The sequence below is a fragment of the Nymphalis io genome, chromosome 6, assembly GCF_905147045.1.
Source record: "Nymphalis io chromosome 6, ilAglIoxx1.1, whole genome shotgun sequence".
Lineage (NCBI taxonomy): Eukaryota > Metazoa > Arthropoda > Insecta > Lepidoptera > Nymphalidae > Nymphalis > Nymphalis io.
Window position 1 is genome coordinate 4,429,825 of NC_065893.1, and position 16,592 is coordinate 4,446,416.

A 16,592-nucleotide genomic window follows, 5' to 3' on the forward strand; every position below is an offset into this window, starting at 1 on the left:
TGCAAATTTTATACGAAATCATGGAATCGACCTAACACTAAAATATATTCACACGTGTTACATTCTAGTAGGATTCACACGTATAAACACTAGAGTATTTTCGACAGCCGGTGTATATTTTGGACAGAATAATGCACCGATTTATCTATCACCATCATATAATATAAAAAATGTATTTAAATAATAAAGTACGTGTACATAACGTGAAAACATTACAATAAAATTATATGTAAGTAAATATGTAGTTGAAAATTATAAATAATATAGCAAATTGCAAATTGACAATGTCTACGTCATTACCATCGAATGAATATTTCGATTTCGCGCACGTTTTCTTGTATTAATCGTAATAAAATAAAAATAAAAAATATTTCTTTTGTACAGATGATCCACAGTCGACGGTGTTTGGCTCGGTGACCGATGGTGTGTTCGAGGGCAAGATTATGTTGAACGACGGCGCTTACTACGTTGAGCACGCACGTCGCTATTTCCCGCCTAACGGCACGCGTACCAGAGTCCATTCCGTCATATACCGCGAAGGAGACGTGGTCGACCCCTACGCACACAGGAGGCATGGTGAGTTTCCTAGTGATAGAGCACATTCATGGTAATCATTAGTTAAAATAAAACTCGTCTGAACAATCAGTTACGAAAGTCAGTTATGAAAGTTCTTTACGCGATTACTCCTATGAGAACAATAGTTTTTCTTATAGTGTTTGTAATGAAGGATTGTCAAATATTTATCGCATAAAATGTGCCTTCTGTTTTATTTCAACGTAAAATGAATTTCCTGAGATAAAAGAATTATTTTATGCAGCCTAAAAAAAATACGACACAATACATCATGCAAAATTGCTCTTGACGTAGCGGTGCGAACCCGCGCCCGACTTCGGACAATTTGTCGCGCAGATTTTTTGCTTACTCTCAGTGAACGATATAAAATAAATTATGTGAATCTGAATGTAGCTTTTGTAATAAAAATAAATACGCAATAATATATTTTTTTATGTATGCGTGATATTTATATAAACAAATTACACATTGCAACAACACAAAACGTAAAATCCGTTTCAAATCAATTTATTTACTTCATCTAAATGTTTATTTATCATGGTTGAATTTCGCAAGCCAATAATTTAAACCTAGACCAAAATGAGGTAAGTCTTGTTATTACAATAATTTTATTGTCTTTGCAGTAACACTGCATATTAGTATTTTGCCTTACGGTTCTATAGAGTTGACAGTTGCAACTAACACTCACGACTACGACAGCACTACATATAATCACGATTAAACATTAAATAAAATATCATCGTCATCCTTTTCTCGTCCACTGCTGGACATATGTCTCTCCAATGGCACGCCACTGAGCTCGATCTTCAGCTCTCAATCTCCAACCGGTGCCAGCCACCTTGCGTATATCGTCACTCTACCTAGCTGGAGGACGTCCTACGCTACGTTTCCCAAGGCTAAATAAAATATATAAGAAATGATTTATATTAATTGCAAAATTATAAACTGCTATTATTTACTACATAATACTTTGTCTTCAACTGGAAAGCCACTAAAGTATGTCAATGTCAATATGAAAAATAAAAAGCGCAACCAAATTAATTTAAGTAGTTTTGAATATGTTTTGCTATTAAATAACGTAAGCGAGTGCGTTGAATGTACAATGAGATTAAAACTGGAAATTATGAAGTAAGGCTAGTTCGTAGATGACTCCCGGAGCCAGCGCCGTGCAAGTTTCGCCACAGTATGTCGCGCAGCAAATGAATTGCAACGCAAGGTCGCTTAACAAACTTTAATCTTATTTACGTCGCGATTAACTAATCGTCTGATTGCTACATTGAAAATTCGCTATGATTGAGTACAAAGCATTTGAATTGATAATTTAATGTTTAATTTGTATCAATTGGTCTTCATAGATACTTCTTGCCCACTGATATTTATATTTTATATGAAGTATTTTACAACAAGTGATCCAGCATGTTATTACAATGCTGGTTGTAGGTACTCGAAGGTGACGCATGAATACATACATGTCAGTTAAAAAAAGTTGCATGTTTCGTTTATTATTATTTTTACAACAAACCTTTTAAAATTTTCTTTATCGAATAATTTTATTTTTTTATAACAAAATAGTATAATTTACATTTTTAAATCCTTCTTCCTTTGTTTATAATTCATCTCGTGCTTTTCGGTGAAGGAAAACATCGTGAGAAAACCTGCATGTGTCTAATTTCATCGAAATTCTGCCACATGTGTATTCCACCAACCCGCATTGGAGCAGCGTGGTGGAATAAGCTCCAAACCTTCTCCTCAAAAGGGAGAGGAGGCCTTAGCCCAGCAGTGGGACATTTACAGGCTGTTACTACTAAATCCTTCCATTTTCATACATTTAATTTTAGAATGAATTGTATTAATATTTTGTAATAATAGTAATTATATAGTTCTTAAACTATATACATACATAATATCTTTATAAGCATGTCTAAATATATAAGAAATTTATAGTGAAATCAAATTAGCGTTGAAACAGTTCTGCACAAATTGATTCTTCTGTGTCTACAATAATTCAATATGATCTTAAAATAATTTTTTAATCTAAACTTACCGATAACCTGTCACAGAAGTTTAATAGAAATCAGGAGTCTAAGTTTTTACAAGTAAACTTAAAGTATATAATAATAATATGTGCGACAGAGAAAATGGTGTTCTTTGTTCTGAAATCGATTCTCGAATCATACCCACGCTACGGTTGCTTTAAGATAATTTTGTTTGGTAGTATTTTGGTACAACTATGCTCAAAGAACAATTGATATTCGCTATTCGCTCGCATTCCTCGGATTTGAACGTTCAAATGTATTTCGATTCAGTTTAAGTTATTGTCATCAAACCGGTCCGATTCTGTGTTACGTAATACATATTCATCGGTCCGTAGGCTGAAATGGTAATTTCACGTCAACAACATTGCTTGGCGTCGTCATCGTTTGCATTTTTGCCAACTTAGCATACAAATCTTGGTAGCGCAAAAAATGTTTACAGAAAAAGAGCTTACCTACTTATCTTTAAAAAAATTCGTTGATTAAACTCGCTAATTAAAAATTTTAATGGCTATAGAATGTATTCATACGCAAACATTTAATTTGATCTGAAAATACCCTTTTACATAAATAGATAGTTATTGAGCAAACGGGAAGGGTCGTGTTGAACTGCATTTGTTTTCATTACGGCTTATTGGACATTTGTATTGGGGTTTGCCCCTTTTTATACGTTCTCTATTGAGTTTCCATTTGAATATGAAAGACTAGCTCGACAGGATACTAGGTTCATTCTGTAAAGCAATTTATATTCTGACAAAGTGAATGTAAACATGTACTACCCATCCTGTGAAATATTTTAAGTTTAGGAAAACACAAGTAATTTGTCTATATTAATATGAGAACAGCTCATATATATGTCTCATTGCTCGACTAAGGCCTAGTCTCCGTTTGTGAAGGTTCAGAGCTAATTCTCTGCTCCAATGCAAAATGGAGGTGGATATTGGATACACATGTAGCAGATTGTCATGCAACACATGCAGGTCCTCATGATATTTTCCGTCACCGCCGAGCACGAGATAAACATAGATTAAGCACATGTAAATTCCAGTAGTCCTGGTCCGATGGTGAGAGGTGAGATTCAGGTGTTCTAACCACTGGGCTATATCGGCTCTGAAGAAATACAATAAACAAGTTTAAACGTCGTGTATTTCTGTTACGATGGAACGACGTAACCTTAAGCACATTACAAATAAGTTCCCTGAATATTTCATTCCCTGAGAGTATACTCCGAATATGTATTTCAGGATAACAAGTCTCAAGCCTCAAGTAATGCTTGGGAAAATGGTACATACGTAAGAATTTGAGACGTAAAGGATTGTTAAATCACGTTGTTAAATTGTTTGACAAGAATTCTTCGAAAAATGTACAGAAAAGTTTATATATATTGTTGATGTGCTCTTACTATGTAAACATTGAAGAAGGTGCAGTTCTATTAGTCTAAATAACGGCTTGGCGAACTATGTCCAATTCCTTAGTTTATTTGCGTGTTTGTGTTTAATTTTTTTGACTATCTCCATAGAACTCCTACGAGGTACTTAATATTTTGATTCACCATGAAAAACTAACTTTAGGGTTTATAATATTAGTAAGGATTGACAAAGTAGGTGCTACTGTTTCTTACGAAATACATTCTACTATAATGTTTACAGATACTTATACTACATTACATGCTTTATTTATTTATTTAAGGGAAACAACAGCATGATACAAAATATCTTGATACAGACAATAAAGCCAATTATTGTTTTCCATTGAATTATGCAAACCTAATAATAGTTAACAGAAGCAACACACAGTTTTGAAAAATAAAATGTAAATGTAACAAAATAATATTGAGTTAAAAAAAAAAACAGTACAATTCAATTAGGCGACACAGACTATGTTGTGGGTGTGTGTGGCAATGCAGTTACACTGTTATTTGTATGTGTATAAGTGATTGTATGTATTTGAGTGTACGTGTGTTTGTGTGTGTGTGGTTGGTTAAATTGAATTTTGAGCCCTAAGAATATCTTTTTTAAATGATTTAATTGATTGATTAAATATATCAATGTGTGAATATCTATTATTTTATAGTGAGAAAACGCGTGAGAGTGTAGAGTTTGCAGTGTAACGCGTATTGGATTAAGGGACGTATAATAGATTCGAATATGCATAACGAGTTCGCTTGTTACGTATATTAAAAAAACACGCAAGCGCAACTTAGGGAAATCTATTTTACCAGAAAACAAATCATATAGAAATATCATGTCTAAAGTTTCGCGTCGATCTGTCAAGCTCGATGTGCGATAAAGATTACAAGCATCCTTAGTAGTAGTTTATATTAGTTTTAAAGTTCAGATGTTTAATAAACTTTTTTGTATGGCCTCAATACCTTCAATATATTTATTATATTGTGGGTTCCAAACACAGCTAGCACACTCTAATATGCTTCTAACATAAGAGAAATAGGCAATTTTTAAGCAATTAATATCGTGAAAAGGTTTGCAAGTTCTAATTATAAAACTTAATAGTTTATAGGCCTTATTAGTTATAAAGTCTATGTGATGATTTAATAACACTTTCGAGACTAGGAGAACACCTAAATCACGAATCAGGCTAATATTCTTTAAGGGAACGCTACTCATTGTATAATTAAAAGTAAGTGTTAATTTTTCGGGTAAAAATAATTTGCGAGCATTTATTTACATTAATGGTGATCCTGTTCATTATATAATAAAAGGAAGATATTATTTTTATAAATTGTTTTATGTATATTAATATTTATTTGTTGTATTTTTGTTTGTAATGGGTACATCTATTTAATTTCAACTTATCGTCCAAAACATAAGTCATTCGTTCATTCATATCCGTTAAATAATTACGACAATTATAATCGTAAATATAATTTTAAAAAACCAAAGACAATACAATTTATAATATAATTTTATTACAACTAAAAATCGATAAAATCTATTCTTAATCTATTGCTAAACTCTAACCCCCCTTAATAAACGTTGTATAGCGGTGTATAGTTTCTCAATGCTTTATCTTCTATTCTATATAGAATGTGAAGTTACTGATGCCAGAAAGAGAAAGACTATACATATAATAACTAGCTAACGACATATTTAAGAACACAACATCTATCAGAATTTAAATTGTATATGCTGAGTTATTTTTGAGAAAGATTTAACATAGAAGCAAAAAACAATGAATAAAAACCTCGACGGGCTTATAAATAAGAAGAGGTATTTACTTTTAATTTCTAAGTCATCAATTTAAATTGTGATTAAAAAAAAGAAAATTTGTCATAGATCATGATTTGTCTGGCAGATTTTTGTATTATTAAGTATAATATTTTACACATGATTTAAAGACTAAGAGTTTTATGTATGATTATTCCAACGAGAGTTTATAATACGTATATAATATAAGTAATTTTAACAATCGTTTCACCACCAAAAAGTACTACTTTGTATTGCTGCGTACCGGCTTGAAGGGTAAGTTAGTCAGTGTAATTCAAATAACAGGCGCAAGGTAATTTTCTTTAATTCCGTGGTTGAGGTGCATTTACAGTGCCAAAAGTGCTTATACTTTTTGCAGTGTCGTCTGCCTTTCTAAAACAAATGAAAGGGCACCCTATTTTATACTGTTTTTAATTAAAAACAGTATAAATATAATTATATAGAATGTAATAATAGTCGATAATCGTAGATCACATAACAATATTCTTTTTTTATCATTCACCGGCCGTCATGCTATTGTTATTAGCTTGAATATATTTTCTGTTAATCATAAATAATTCCAAGCTTTTTTTACCATGTCGTTGATTTTGTTCTATAGCAGAATTACTACACAATAACAGATGACCAAACTCGATTCAACACAAGCGTCTGAAGCCGTAATTAAGCTGATTAAAGTCCGTCCTCAATCAATTTAATTTACTGTGTCGCTTTAAATCTATGGCAGAGACAGCTGGACGATTCCTTAATTGGTTAAATGTAAACAAAATGTTACTAAAATAAAAGAGAAAAAATATATATATTATACACAATCAATTACATTACAAATTTCAAATATAGATTTTTGTTTGTATTTATTTAAAAAAAGGGTTAACGAATTTTTTTTAAACATATAAAAAAACGTACGTACTTATAGCGTTTTCTAACCACAAGTGGATTAAAGGCAAATAAACAACTTTGACATGAATTGTCGCGATATCATTGGATTCGCGGAACGAATCGCGTCTTTAATGTTGGCGAAGTTGTTATCGGAACTTTGGAAGTAAAATTTAATTATATGTAAGTAATTAAGTGGAATAGTGTTGTATTATAGATAAAGATATATTAATAAAATTTTGTTGGTAATTCATGTTATAGCAGAATTATTTACAAATCGGATTTTATACATCAATCTAACATTTATTACTCTTCTTATCTTTACTCTTCTACTCTTTAGTTAGTAGGTATACATACCCATAGTCAGCTATCATAACAGTGCAGTAAAAAACAAAGCTAGCGCAAGGGAGATTTAAAATTAAAAACCGCTGAATGGTGGTATTTCTTTAAAGCTATATGTCGTGTTAGCGCACATTGGCGCTTCGCATCCGGTGCACTGCATTTTAACGAAGCTTCTATACGCGGCCGCCAGATAACGGAAATTACTGGCTGCGGGCGTACATCTCACCGCGTTAATGCCTAGCCATCCTGCCAGCCTAGCCCATTCAAATACCATATTTACGTTATGAGGGCATCATTAGTGTTCTCATGCGATTTTCAATGTACAATAGAACTACGTTCAGAGCCCTGCCCTCCGCCGTCGAGGCTTGGGGTAACTCAATTATACTATCACCTTGTGTCTAGATTAAAAAACGAGAATAGAATTTCTGATCGGATTTAATATTTTCAATAGAAATTATTTATGATTTTGCTATGACTAATAAAAAAAAACATTTTATTCGTATCATTTAATCATTTACACCTGACGTAAGCCTACATATTTCTGTCATTTTGCAAAATACATTTTTAATAGTATGGATTGCAGCTTTGGCTTACCAGATGTATCACAACTTCTGACTAATCGATATTTGTTTTTCAACAATTGTAATGTCAGTTACATTTAAGTTATAGTTTCCTCATGGGTTTTCTGTTTGTTTGCCCGTCAAAAAGTTGGAAGCACACATGTTAGTATTTGCGAACGGGCCTCGACAGAACTCTGTTCAACTTTCTTCATTTACATCGGCCATGGCCATAGGCGTTTGCTTTTGTTTGTTGTTCGTACGCTCTCTTAAATATGTTTCGCATTGCGCAATCATAAAACCATAGAATCATATATTATAGAAGGCAAATATCCTTATTAGTACTTCGTAATGAAGTATTTATAAGGTTATTTGTACAACTAATAACGATAATTGACAATAATGTTTGTCTTCAACCTTTCCACATTTTATTGCGCTAAATAAAATTGTTCAAGTACATATATGTATATCAAAACATTTACATATTTGTGAGAATTTATTCCTTTTTTGGTTTGTACAACATGGTTTTTACAACATTTGTGTGTACCATTGTCTCAGAACAAAAATATAGTAATATTAAGTTTATTTTTATTTGTAATTGAATATTTATTATTAGGGTATTCGTTTCTCATAAGCCTAATTGGAGTATTTAATTGCCATAACCTATTAACTCGTACACGGCTGTATAACACTCGTGATTATTCTACCATCCTCCCACATACCCTTCATTCGGTTTGACCCCTGCAAGCTTTTAATGTAATAACGTGTTTGCTATCTCTCAAAACAAAACCTTAGTGTGCCCGAGTGCTTTTGCTCGTGTAAGTAGCTTTAATGAATTAAACTCAATTATTCAGTGTGTGTTTAGATTTCGTATCATATATTAGACTCCTTTGTGGGTTAAATCAAATTAATACATTAATATTTAATTAGTTAAACTAAACTTGTGCAATATTTCTATTACATATATAACTATATATTCTATTCCCTTGCATATGTTTCGTATTTATGTTTCAATTAATTAATTTGAATTACAATTGACACGATTTTCGTACAATTGCAATTAAACTTAATATTCGAATAGATTAACTTGTGAGGTTTTTTATTATTTACAATACGATATAAAGTCATGTGGATTTGGGGGCATTACTTGATGAAGCAAACTAAAACAATCAAATTACTATAAATCAAAGTAACATCGTTTTAAAATATTAGAATAACTTAAACGGTGACTTTAACCTCAAATACTAAAACATAATCTAACTAATCTACGTGTGTGACATTATCGATAGATTGATTTATGTTAAGTTCATTCTAGCTAGACTTCCGGCCGCGTTCAAACGGAGTGTTCCTTATAAGATGACTCGTTAATCACAACAGGAAACTACAGTATATAAATATAATGATATATCTTTGTAATTTGCTTCGTAAGCATTCTTTCAAATATCAATCCGTATATATATTTCATCTACACATATAATACTAGCTATTGTAATTTGTATTATGAAATAAAAGAGGGCTATTGAAACAATGCATTGTTACATTCGCATCGTGCAAATTGAAATCGAAACAATGAAAAGTATATGAAACTCCAATGTGCTTGTATAAGAAAATGATTCAAATGCGTCTCCATTCATAGCCCATGGGCGATACCGTCGCGACGGCTGGCGGACGCTTCGTTTTTATTTTATTTTCACGTCGCGCTAACCCGAACCGCAAACTTGGATTTTGTCATGAATAATTTAAAACATTTCCTTGCATTACGCGAGATACTACAACCTGTCGTCAGATCGATTGCTGCGAAATTCGAATGTATTGATTTGTTTTGCGTATATTTCATATCGTATCCGCATGACAACGGGACGTCAAAACATGGATTTACCTTTTACTTATGACGTTATTAGTCATTTTTGTTACCTTGTTTATATTGCTCCATTTGAAACGAATCAAATGGAGCAATATAAATGTAATATAACATTAATTTTCAGACATTTTACTGTGTTTAATATGTATCTAAACAAACAAACTTTCACATTTGTTTGCATATATAAACTATTAAATTAAATGTTGATGTAAAAGAGTAACTGTAACTGTGAGTGACATTTCGAATCTGTGTTGATTTTCAATTTAATTTACCCCTCCCATTTCCTCCTTAAGGACGAAATAATAAAAAATCCTTTCTTAGTTGATGCTTAACTACGTTATTGTAAAATAAACGTTCAAGTTTCTAGACTCAGTAGACTTGGCTGTGCGTATGATATTCAGTCTGGGTAAACGATTTTATAAGTAGAAGATCTACTACTATACTGCACGAGTCTGAGATGCTCATGCCGTCTAGACGGAATAATAGTTTTACAAAGTACCTTCAGATAAAGTTGGCACATGCAGAATGGCAGCATTTGGAAAATAAATCGTCTCGATAACTGAACTCGTGACTTCAATACTATCTCAGTTTTATGATTAATACAACTCATATTATCACATTTTGTTATGGCATCTTATATATTCTTTCAGACTATAAACCTTCAAACGAGTATCATATTCTGTTCCCCAGGTCACGTCGGCGGATGCGGCGTGACAGATGAAGTGGTGCAATGGATGGAGCGCATACAAAACTCCGGAGTAGACGACGAACCACCAGCTTCTGTCAGCCCTCCACACACTCATCACTCTTCCGCACCGAATCCGCCTCATCCGAATAGCCTCAGGGACGATTCGTCGAGGTATAACGAGCTATATAGAAACGAACTATATACTGAGTCCGCAGATATATCCGCTTTGATGTTTCTTACACGACATCAGAGAGATGTTTTTTACAAGACTTGTGTAATTCTCATGTTCGAGGATAAAAATATAGTAGTCAGTGTTAACTAGGAGAAGGTATATACGTTTGACAGTAGTCATTATCGATCAATGCACAGCAAGACAATCGTTTTAAAAATGTTATTTTTATTTTCTTTTAGTATCTAATAATACTGGAATTGCTACAATTACTTTATTATCACGATTAATATTTTATTAAAATATATCCTTATGCAAGAAACTGTATAATGGTCATATAGGGAAGAGTTAGAAATATGTTGTATATAAGACAATAGAAGAAAATGCTCTTCACGCAGAAGGCTGTACGAGAATAAGCTAACATTATGTTATTTTTTGCTTAATTTTAGGCACTGGGATCTCCTTCACCATAACAAATATTCGCGCGCCGCTAATTCCGGTGAGCACACGCGTGCTCGGCGTGCGGCCCCTGACGAGAAGATACGCAACATGTGCTCCTTGTACATACAGACCGACCCGCTGATATGGCGACACGTGAGAGAGGGCTTCCCGGATGTAAGTTGCTAACTCGTAGATACTTATTACAGCTAACTTGGAGCTGAGATAATTGAATAACGGTCTACCGGTACGAAAAATGGACCGGTACATATATAAAATTACATACAATTTTAAATTTTATATCTAAAGTTTGTCGCTGTTACGATTATAATTCCATTAATAAAGACAAAATGACACTTCTAACGCCAAGTAGCGTTAGATGTATTCGTAGCACGTGTTATCTGGCGCAAACTAGTTTATTCTGATTTAGTCATTGTATATATTACACTACTACATACCCAAAAACGTCTTCAAATTATTTTATCTGTAACAGCCTGCAAATGTCTCATTGCTGGTCTAAGGCCTTCTCACCCTTTTGAGTTTTGATGGTCTGGAGCTCATTCTACCACGCTGCTCCAATACGGGTTGGTGGATACATATGTGGCAAAATAACATGCATGTGTCTAGCATGTTTCTTCTCGATGTTATCCTTCACCACCGAGAAAAAGATGAATTATGTAAGCCCATGAAAAATTCAGTGGTGGTTTGACTTATTTTGAACCCGCAATCATCGGCTAATATTCAAGCGTTCTTACCACTGGACACTCTCAACATTATTGAAACGGCCTGGAGGCGGTCGTTTCATTTCTAATGTGTGCCATTCTTACTAATATTGCAAATGCGAATGTGAGCTTGTTTATTAAGCTTTCACGTCATAACTTCTAAACCGATCATCATGAAATTTAGCAACCACATTGTGAGATCTAAAAAGTCATTATTGGTGTAGAAAAATGCACAAAAGAATTACTGACCCTGTGTAGCCGAGTAACAAGAGTTGCAACATTGCTAATAATCAAGCAACGGGATAATAAGAATCAAAACAATGAGTCAATCATAATACCTCGTCACTCAATCATTAGAGTAACTAGACGGTTAGTGATCCATAATGATTTTATGTATCTGCGCTTAGTACTATCAGCAGTAATTACAATGATATGCTATGCCCGTTATTACTGGTTAACAAATTGGCAGCGCATTGACAATTCATTATGCCGTACCGTAACAACCTGTGTAACATTGCTGGGCTAAAGGCCTCCTCTCCCTTTTGATTGGTGGGTTGGTGGAATACACATGTGGCGGAATTTCAGTGAAATTAGACACATGCAGGTTTCCTCACGATGTTTTCCTTCACCGTAAAGCACGAGATGAATTATTAACACAAATAAAGCACATGTAAATTCAGTGGTGCTTGCCCGGGTTTCAACCCACGATCATCGGTTAAGATTCACGCGTTCTTACCACTGGGCCATCTTCTGGGATGATTTAATTTTTTTATCTGTTATTTATGATTAAGCGATTAATGTAAATAAATCCGCTGCAGCATTTAGCGCTGGTTTTAAATAAATATCGCCGCTATTTAACGACCCATCGTGTTATTTTTTCAATAATGTATTAATATAATGTGGTTTGTTAAATTCTAAAAGAAGTCATTTTTGCTCCAAGCAGATACGCTACAAAACTAATATAAGCATTGTTTTTAATATATCTAGAAGATAGAGAGAGAAGACAAAATTTATGAAAATATAAGCAAAATGAGTACCCTAGTTTTTGAAATAAACTCAACTGTGTTTTATTATTTTATTAGTAAAATATTACATTTGAATGCGGCGATGGCCATAATTACGGCGATTAGTTAAACAATGCTGTGACTTCTTCTTTCGAATGTCAAATCAATAATGACAGAAAGAGCGATATCCCTGTTTAAGTAAACAACCGCTGAGCCATTAAATTCGAGCATTCTTATTTAAGCTAGAAAATATTCTGACAAATATAAGCTCGTGACGTGATTCATACACACGTATATGTATTATAAGAATTAATCGTTTATTATATTTTATAGCACCGAGATCCGAATAAGAAAAGCGAAGTCGACATGAAGACTAGGGAAGAGATTCTGTCCCTGATATCACACCACGTGACCGCAGTCAACTACATATACAGAGGTACAAAGTTTGACGGGCGTAAGGAACACCGCAATATACAGTTTGAGGTTCAAAGGATAAAGGTATGTCTATGTCTAGTGGAATGTAACTAACCTCCAGTATAATGTGCCTTGTACTTTATTAAAACTTTGCTACGTACGAGATAATCTAGTGCTTGCTTTTTGATACATTCATATGACTCAATTACTTTTAAGTATTTGCATTTATATTGATATATTGATATTCTACCGCAAAACAGCAATACTTGATATTGTTGTGTTCCGGTTTGAAGGGTGAGTGAGCCAGTGTAATTACATGCACAAGGGACATAAAATCTTAGTTCCGAAGGTTGGTGGCGCATTGGCGATGTAAGCGATGGTTGATATTTCTTACAATGCCAATGTCTATGGGCGTTGGTGACCACTTACCATCAGGTGACCTATATGTTCGTCCGTCTTCCTATTCTATATATAAAAAAAACATAGTGGCGGTAGAAAGGGGATTATGCCGTTTGCCGTTACGGCATTCGAATCAGCCAAGGCGCGCCAATACATGTTTCACATAGGTTTAGAGGTATATGAGGAGGGTGGACATAGAGATATGGTTTACTTTAAATTTTAACAAAATGTTTTTTATAGATCGACGACGACTCTTCCTGCAACACTCACCCGTTCGCGAGCGAAACGAACCAGTTCTGTTTGGAGAACATCGACGTGTCTAACTTTCTGAACCTGCACTCGCTCGGGAACCATGAAGACTTCTGTCTGGCGTACGTTTTCACGTACAGGGATTTCACCGGAGGCACATTAGGTACCTTGGTTACGTTTAAATGTTCTAGCGAACCTTGACAGCTTGTTACATGTATGCTCGGCTTGTGATGTTTTAACGAATACTATAAATTAATATGAATAATATTAAAAAATAAATAGAATAAAGCTATTAATATTGCCATTTCAATCTTGTTACATAAAATCGTTAGATACATTTTAAGTATATCTTACTAGTCGCCTCATTGGTCTAATGACTAGCTACTTACTTGGTAAGAGGGCTTTGGGCAAGACCAGGTATCACATAATCTACCGCCAATCAGCAGCACTTAGTATTATTGTGTGCCCGTTTGAAGGATGAGTGCGCCAATGTGCAGGCACAATGGACATAACATCTTAGTTCTCAAGGTTGGTGAGACATTGGCGATTTAAGGAACGGTTAATATTTCCTACATAGCCAATCTATGTGATGCATGTGTGTCAATGTCTGATGGTGACCATTTATATCAGATGGCCCATTTGCCCGTCCGTATCCGTATCCGGCTGCAGATTCCGAGGCATATAACATAGTAACTGATAACCATATTATAATATCGTAATATGCAAGCCAGTAAAGCGTTAGCAATGTATGCGAAAGTGCCATCACCTTGTCTTCACGATAGGTTAAAATACAGAAGGCAACATAATCGGGGCACGACAACGTTATTCACTTGCTAACAATTGGTACCGAGACAAGCCAATTAGTATTCGATTGTCTTAGAGATAGAACGGCGATCTATCCGTTAAGACAATGTCTACTCGCTGGCTTTGATATCTCGGTGTGAATTGGTGATCATATGACGTAGTCTTTGGTGTAGAATAGTGGGAATGATCAATGCAATCGTCATAACAAACCCAACCAACCAAACAACCCAATATTAAAATTAATTACAGCCGTTAAAAACTGCCAATGAACTTTTTGATAATAAATTATTTCCAAAGGTTGCAATCACATTCAAATTCGAAATTAAAGCATCTAAAATGTTACACATTCCCTCGTTGATTAAATAACCAGGGAATGTGTAAAATATTGTTTAAATTGTACAATAAAGGTGCTTAAATCGCATGGTAATGGAAACCCGTGGGCTTTGTTTAGTTTTACTAGGTTTTCTGTTAGGAGTATCCATTATCGGGAATGTATACGCATCTCCATCGGTATGATGGCGGTGAAACCAAACGACCAGCTAAATAATTCTCGAGGGAGGTTGGTGTCAGGCCTGGGATTGGCAGTAAAATTTTTCCAAATATTTTTCGTGCCGTTTGCTCACAGTGCCCACCCTAAATAAACGGAATAAGGGTAAACGAACGATTATGAGACCATAATGACTAGAACTGGTGTTCAGGGTTGGCGTGGGTGGCGAGTGCGAGTGGCGCGTCGGGCGGCATCTGCGAGAAGTACAAGACGTACACGGAGACGACGGGCGGCATGTACCAGAGCACGAAGCGCTCGCTCAACACCGGCATCATCACCTTCGTCAACTACAACAGCCGCGTGCCGCCCAAAGTCAGCCAGCTCACGCTCGCGCACGAGATCGGACACAACTTCGGCTCCCCGGTTAGTTGTCAGTCTGTTGTACCACAGGTGTACTACGTATACGCGTAAACACGTTTCTATACGAATTCCTGATTCGACATCTAATCTTCTATTAGTTACACGATAAGCATATTGTTGAGAAAATAGAAAAATAGACAAATGTAATCGTTATTTTTTTATTGTATGTAGTAAGTACTGGCGATCGAGTAATTTGATATCATGGTATTTAAATAATATTATATGATTAATCGTTTACTTTAATGAATATGTCAGAAAAACTAATTTAAAACCCACACATTGAAACAATAATTATGTTAAGACTTCTCATATTGTTTCTATAGTATAAACATTAAGTGTACTTTTTATTTTTGTGACAGCACGATTATCCATCGGATTGTCGTCCGGGCGGACAACAGGGGAACTACATAATGTTCGCGTCGGCCACATCCGGCGACCGTCCGAACAACAGCCGTTTCTCTGCGTGCTCCGTCGGGAACATTAGCGCAGTTCTGGACGCGGTGCGCGACGGCCGCAAGCGGGACTGTCTCAAGGAGAACGCAGGCGCCTTCTGCGGGAACAAGATCGTTGAAGTCGGAGAGGAATGCGACTGCGGTGAGTACGAGCCACCGGTACCATCCAGCCGGGTATTATTAGTCTAAAAAATCTACGCTACATTGCCTAGCGAATATCCTAGCTTATTTATGTACGCTTCAAAATGTCATCCTGTCATTGACATCCTGTCATGACAAATAGTCACTATATTCAGCAGTCAAATTTTTAATAAAATATTGAAAATCTTCGCAGGTTACAACGATAATGAATGTAATGATCGATGCTGCTATCCTCGTCAGCTCAGTAACAGCGATATCGAAAGAAACAACTCGGCGAAGGGCTGCAAAAGGAGAGCCAATACACAGTGCAGGTGATAAACGACTTTCCGCAACTACAAAGTGCAGTAATTAATTTGAATAATAGTATAGAGATTTATATCGTTGGCAATGTTCAGTCCATCCCAGGGCCCGTGCTGCCAGTCGCAGACGTGCCAGTTCGTGTCGGCCGCCTACAACCAGACGTGTCGGGAGGCCACCGAGTGCAGTCACGCCTCCTTCTGCTCCGGCCGCTCTGCCGAGTGTCCCGAGCCGCGCGCTATGGCGAACCACACCAAGTGCAATAACGGTAACTATACGTAACATTTCGAATAGTCGTTAGGCTATCGTATAGCAAACGCCTCGAGAGCCCTGAAGACCATCCGATTAGGATTTGCGGCACCAGGTCCATTGGTAAAAAATATAAATAATGAAAAAAAAATACTTTCGAAGGGAAAATATTATATTATTTAATGATTATTTAATG

At 35.2% G+C, this 16,592-nt stretch overlaps 1 protein-coding gene across 3 annotated transcripts in view; it reads left to right on the forward strand.

Annotated features, from left to right (window-relative positions):
- Positions 1–16,592, forward strand: part of LOC126769262 (disintegrin and metalloproteinase domain-containing protein 10) — a 59,675-nt gene that overhangs the window by 40,251 nt on the left and 2,832 nt on the right. For all 3 annotated transcript variants that reach the window (XM_050487929.1, XM_050487930.1, XM_050487931.1), the window contains exons 4-12: positions 385–576; positions 10,154–10,322; positions 10,770–10,935; positions 12,818–12,982; positions 13,538–13,709; positions 15,049–15,260; positions 15,617–15,851; positions 16,044–16,161; positions 16,246–16,415. In XM_050487929.1, coding sequence (XP_050343886.1) covers positions 385–576; positions 10,154–10,322; positions 10,770–10,935; positions 12,818–12,982; positions 13,538–13,709; positions 15,049–15,260; positions 15,617–15,851; positions 16,044–16,161; positions 16,246–16,415 — 1,599 coding nt within the window. The remainder of the gene's footprint in view (positions 1–384; positions 577–10,153; positions 10,323–10,769; positions 10,936–12,817; positions 12,983–13,537; positions 13,710–15,048; positions 15,261–15,616; positions 15,852–16,043; positions 16,162–16,245; positions 16,416–16,592) is intronic.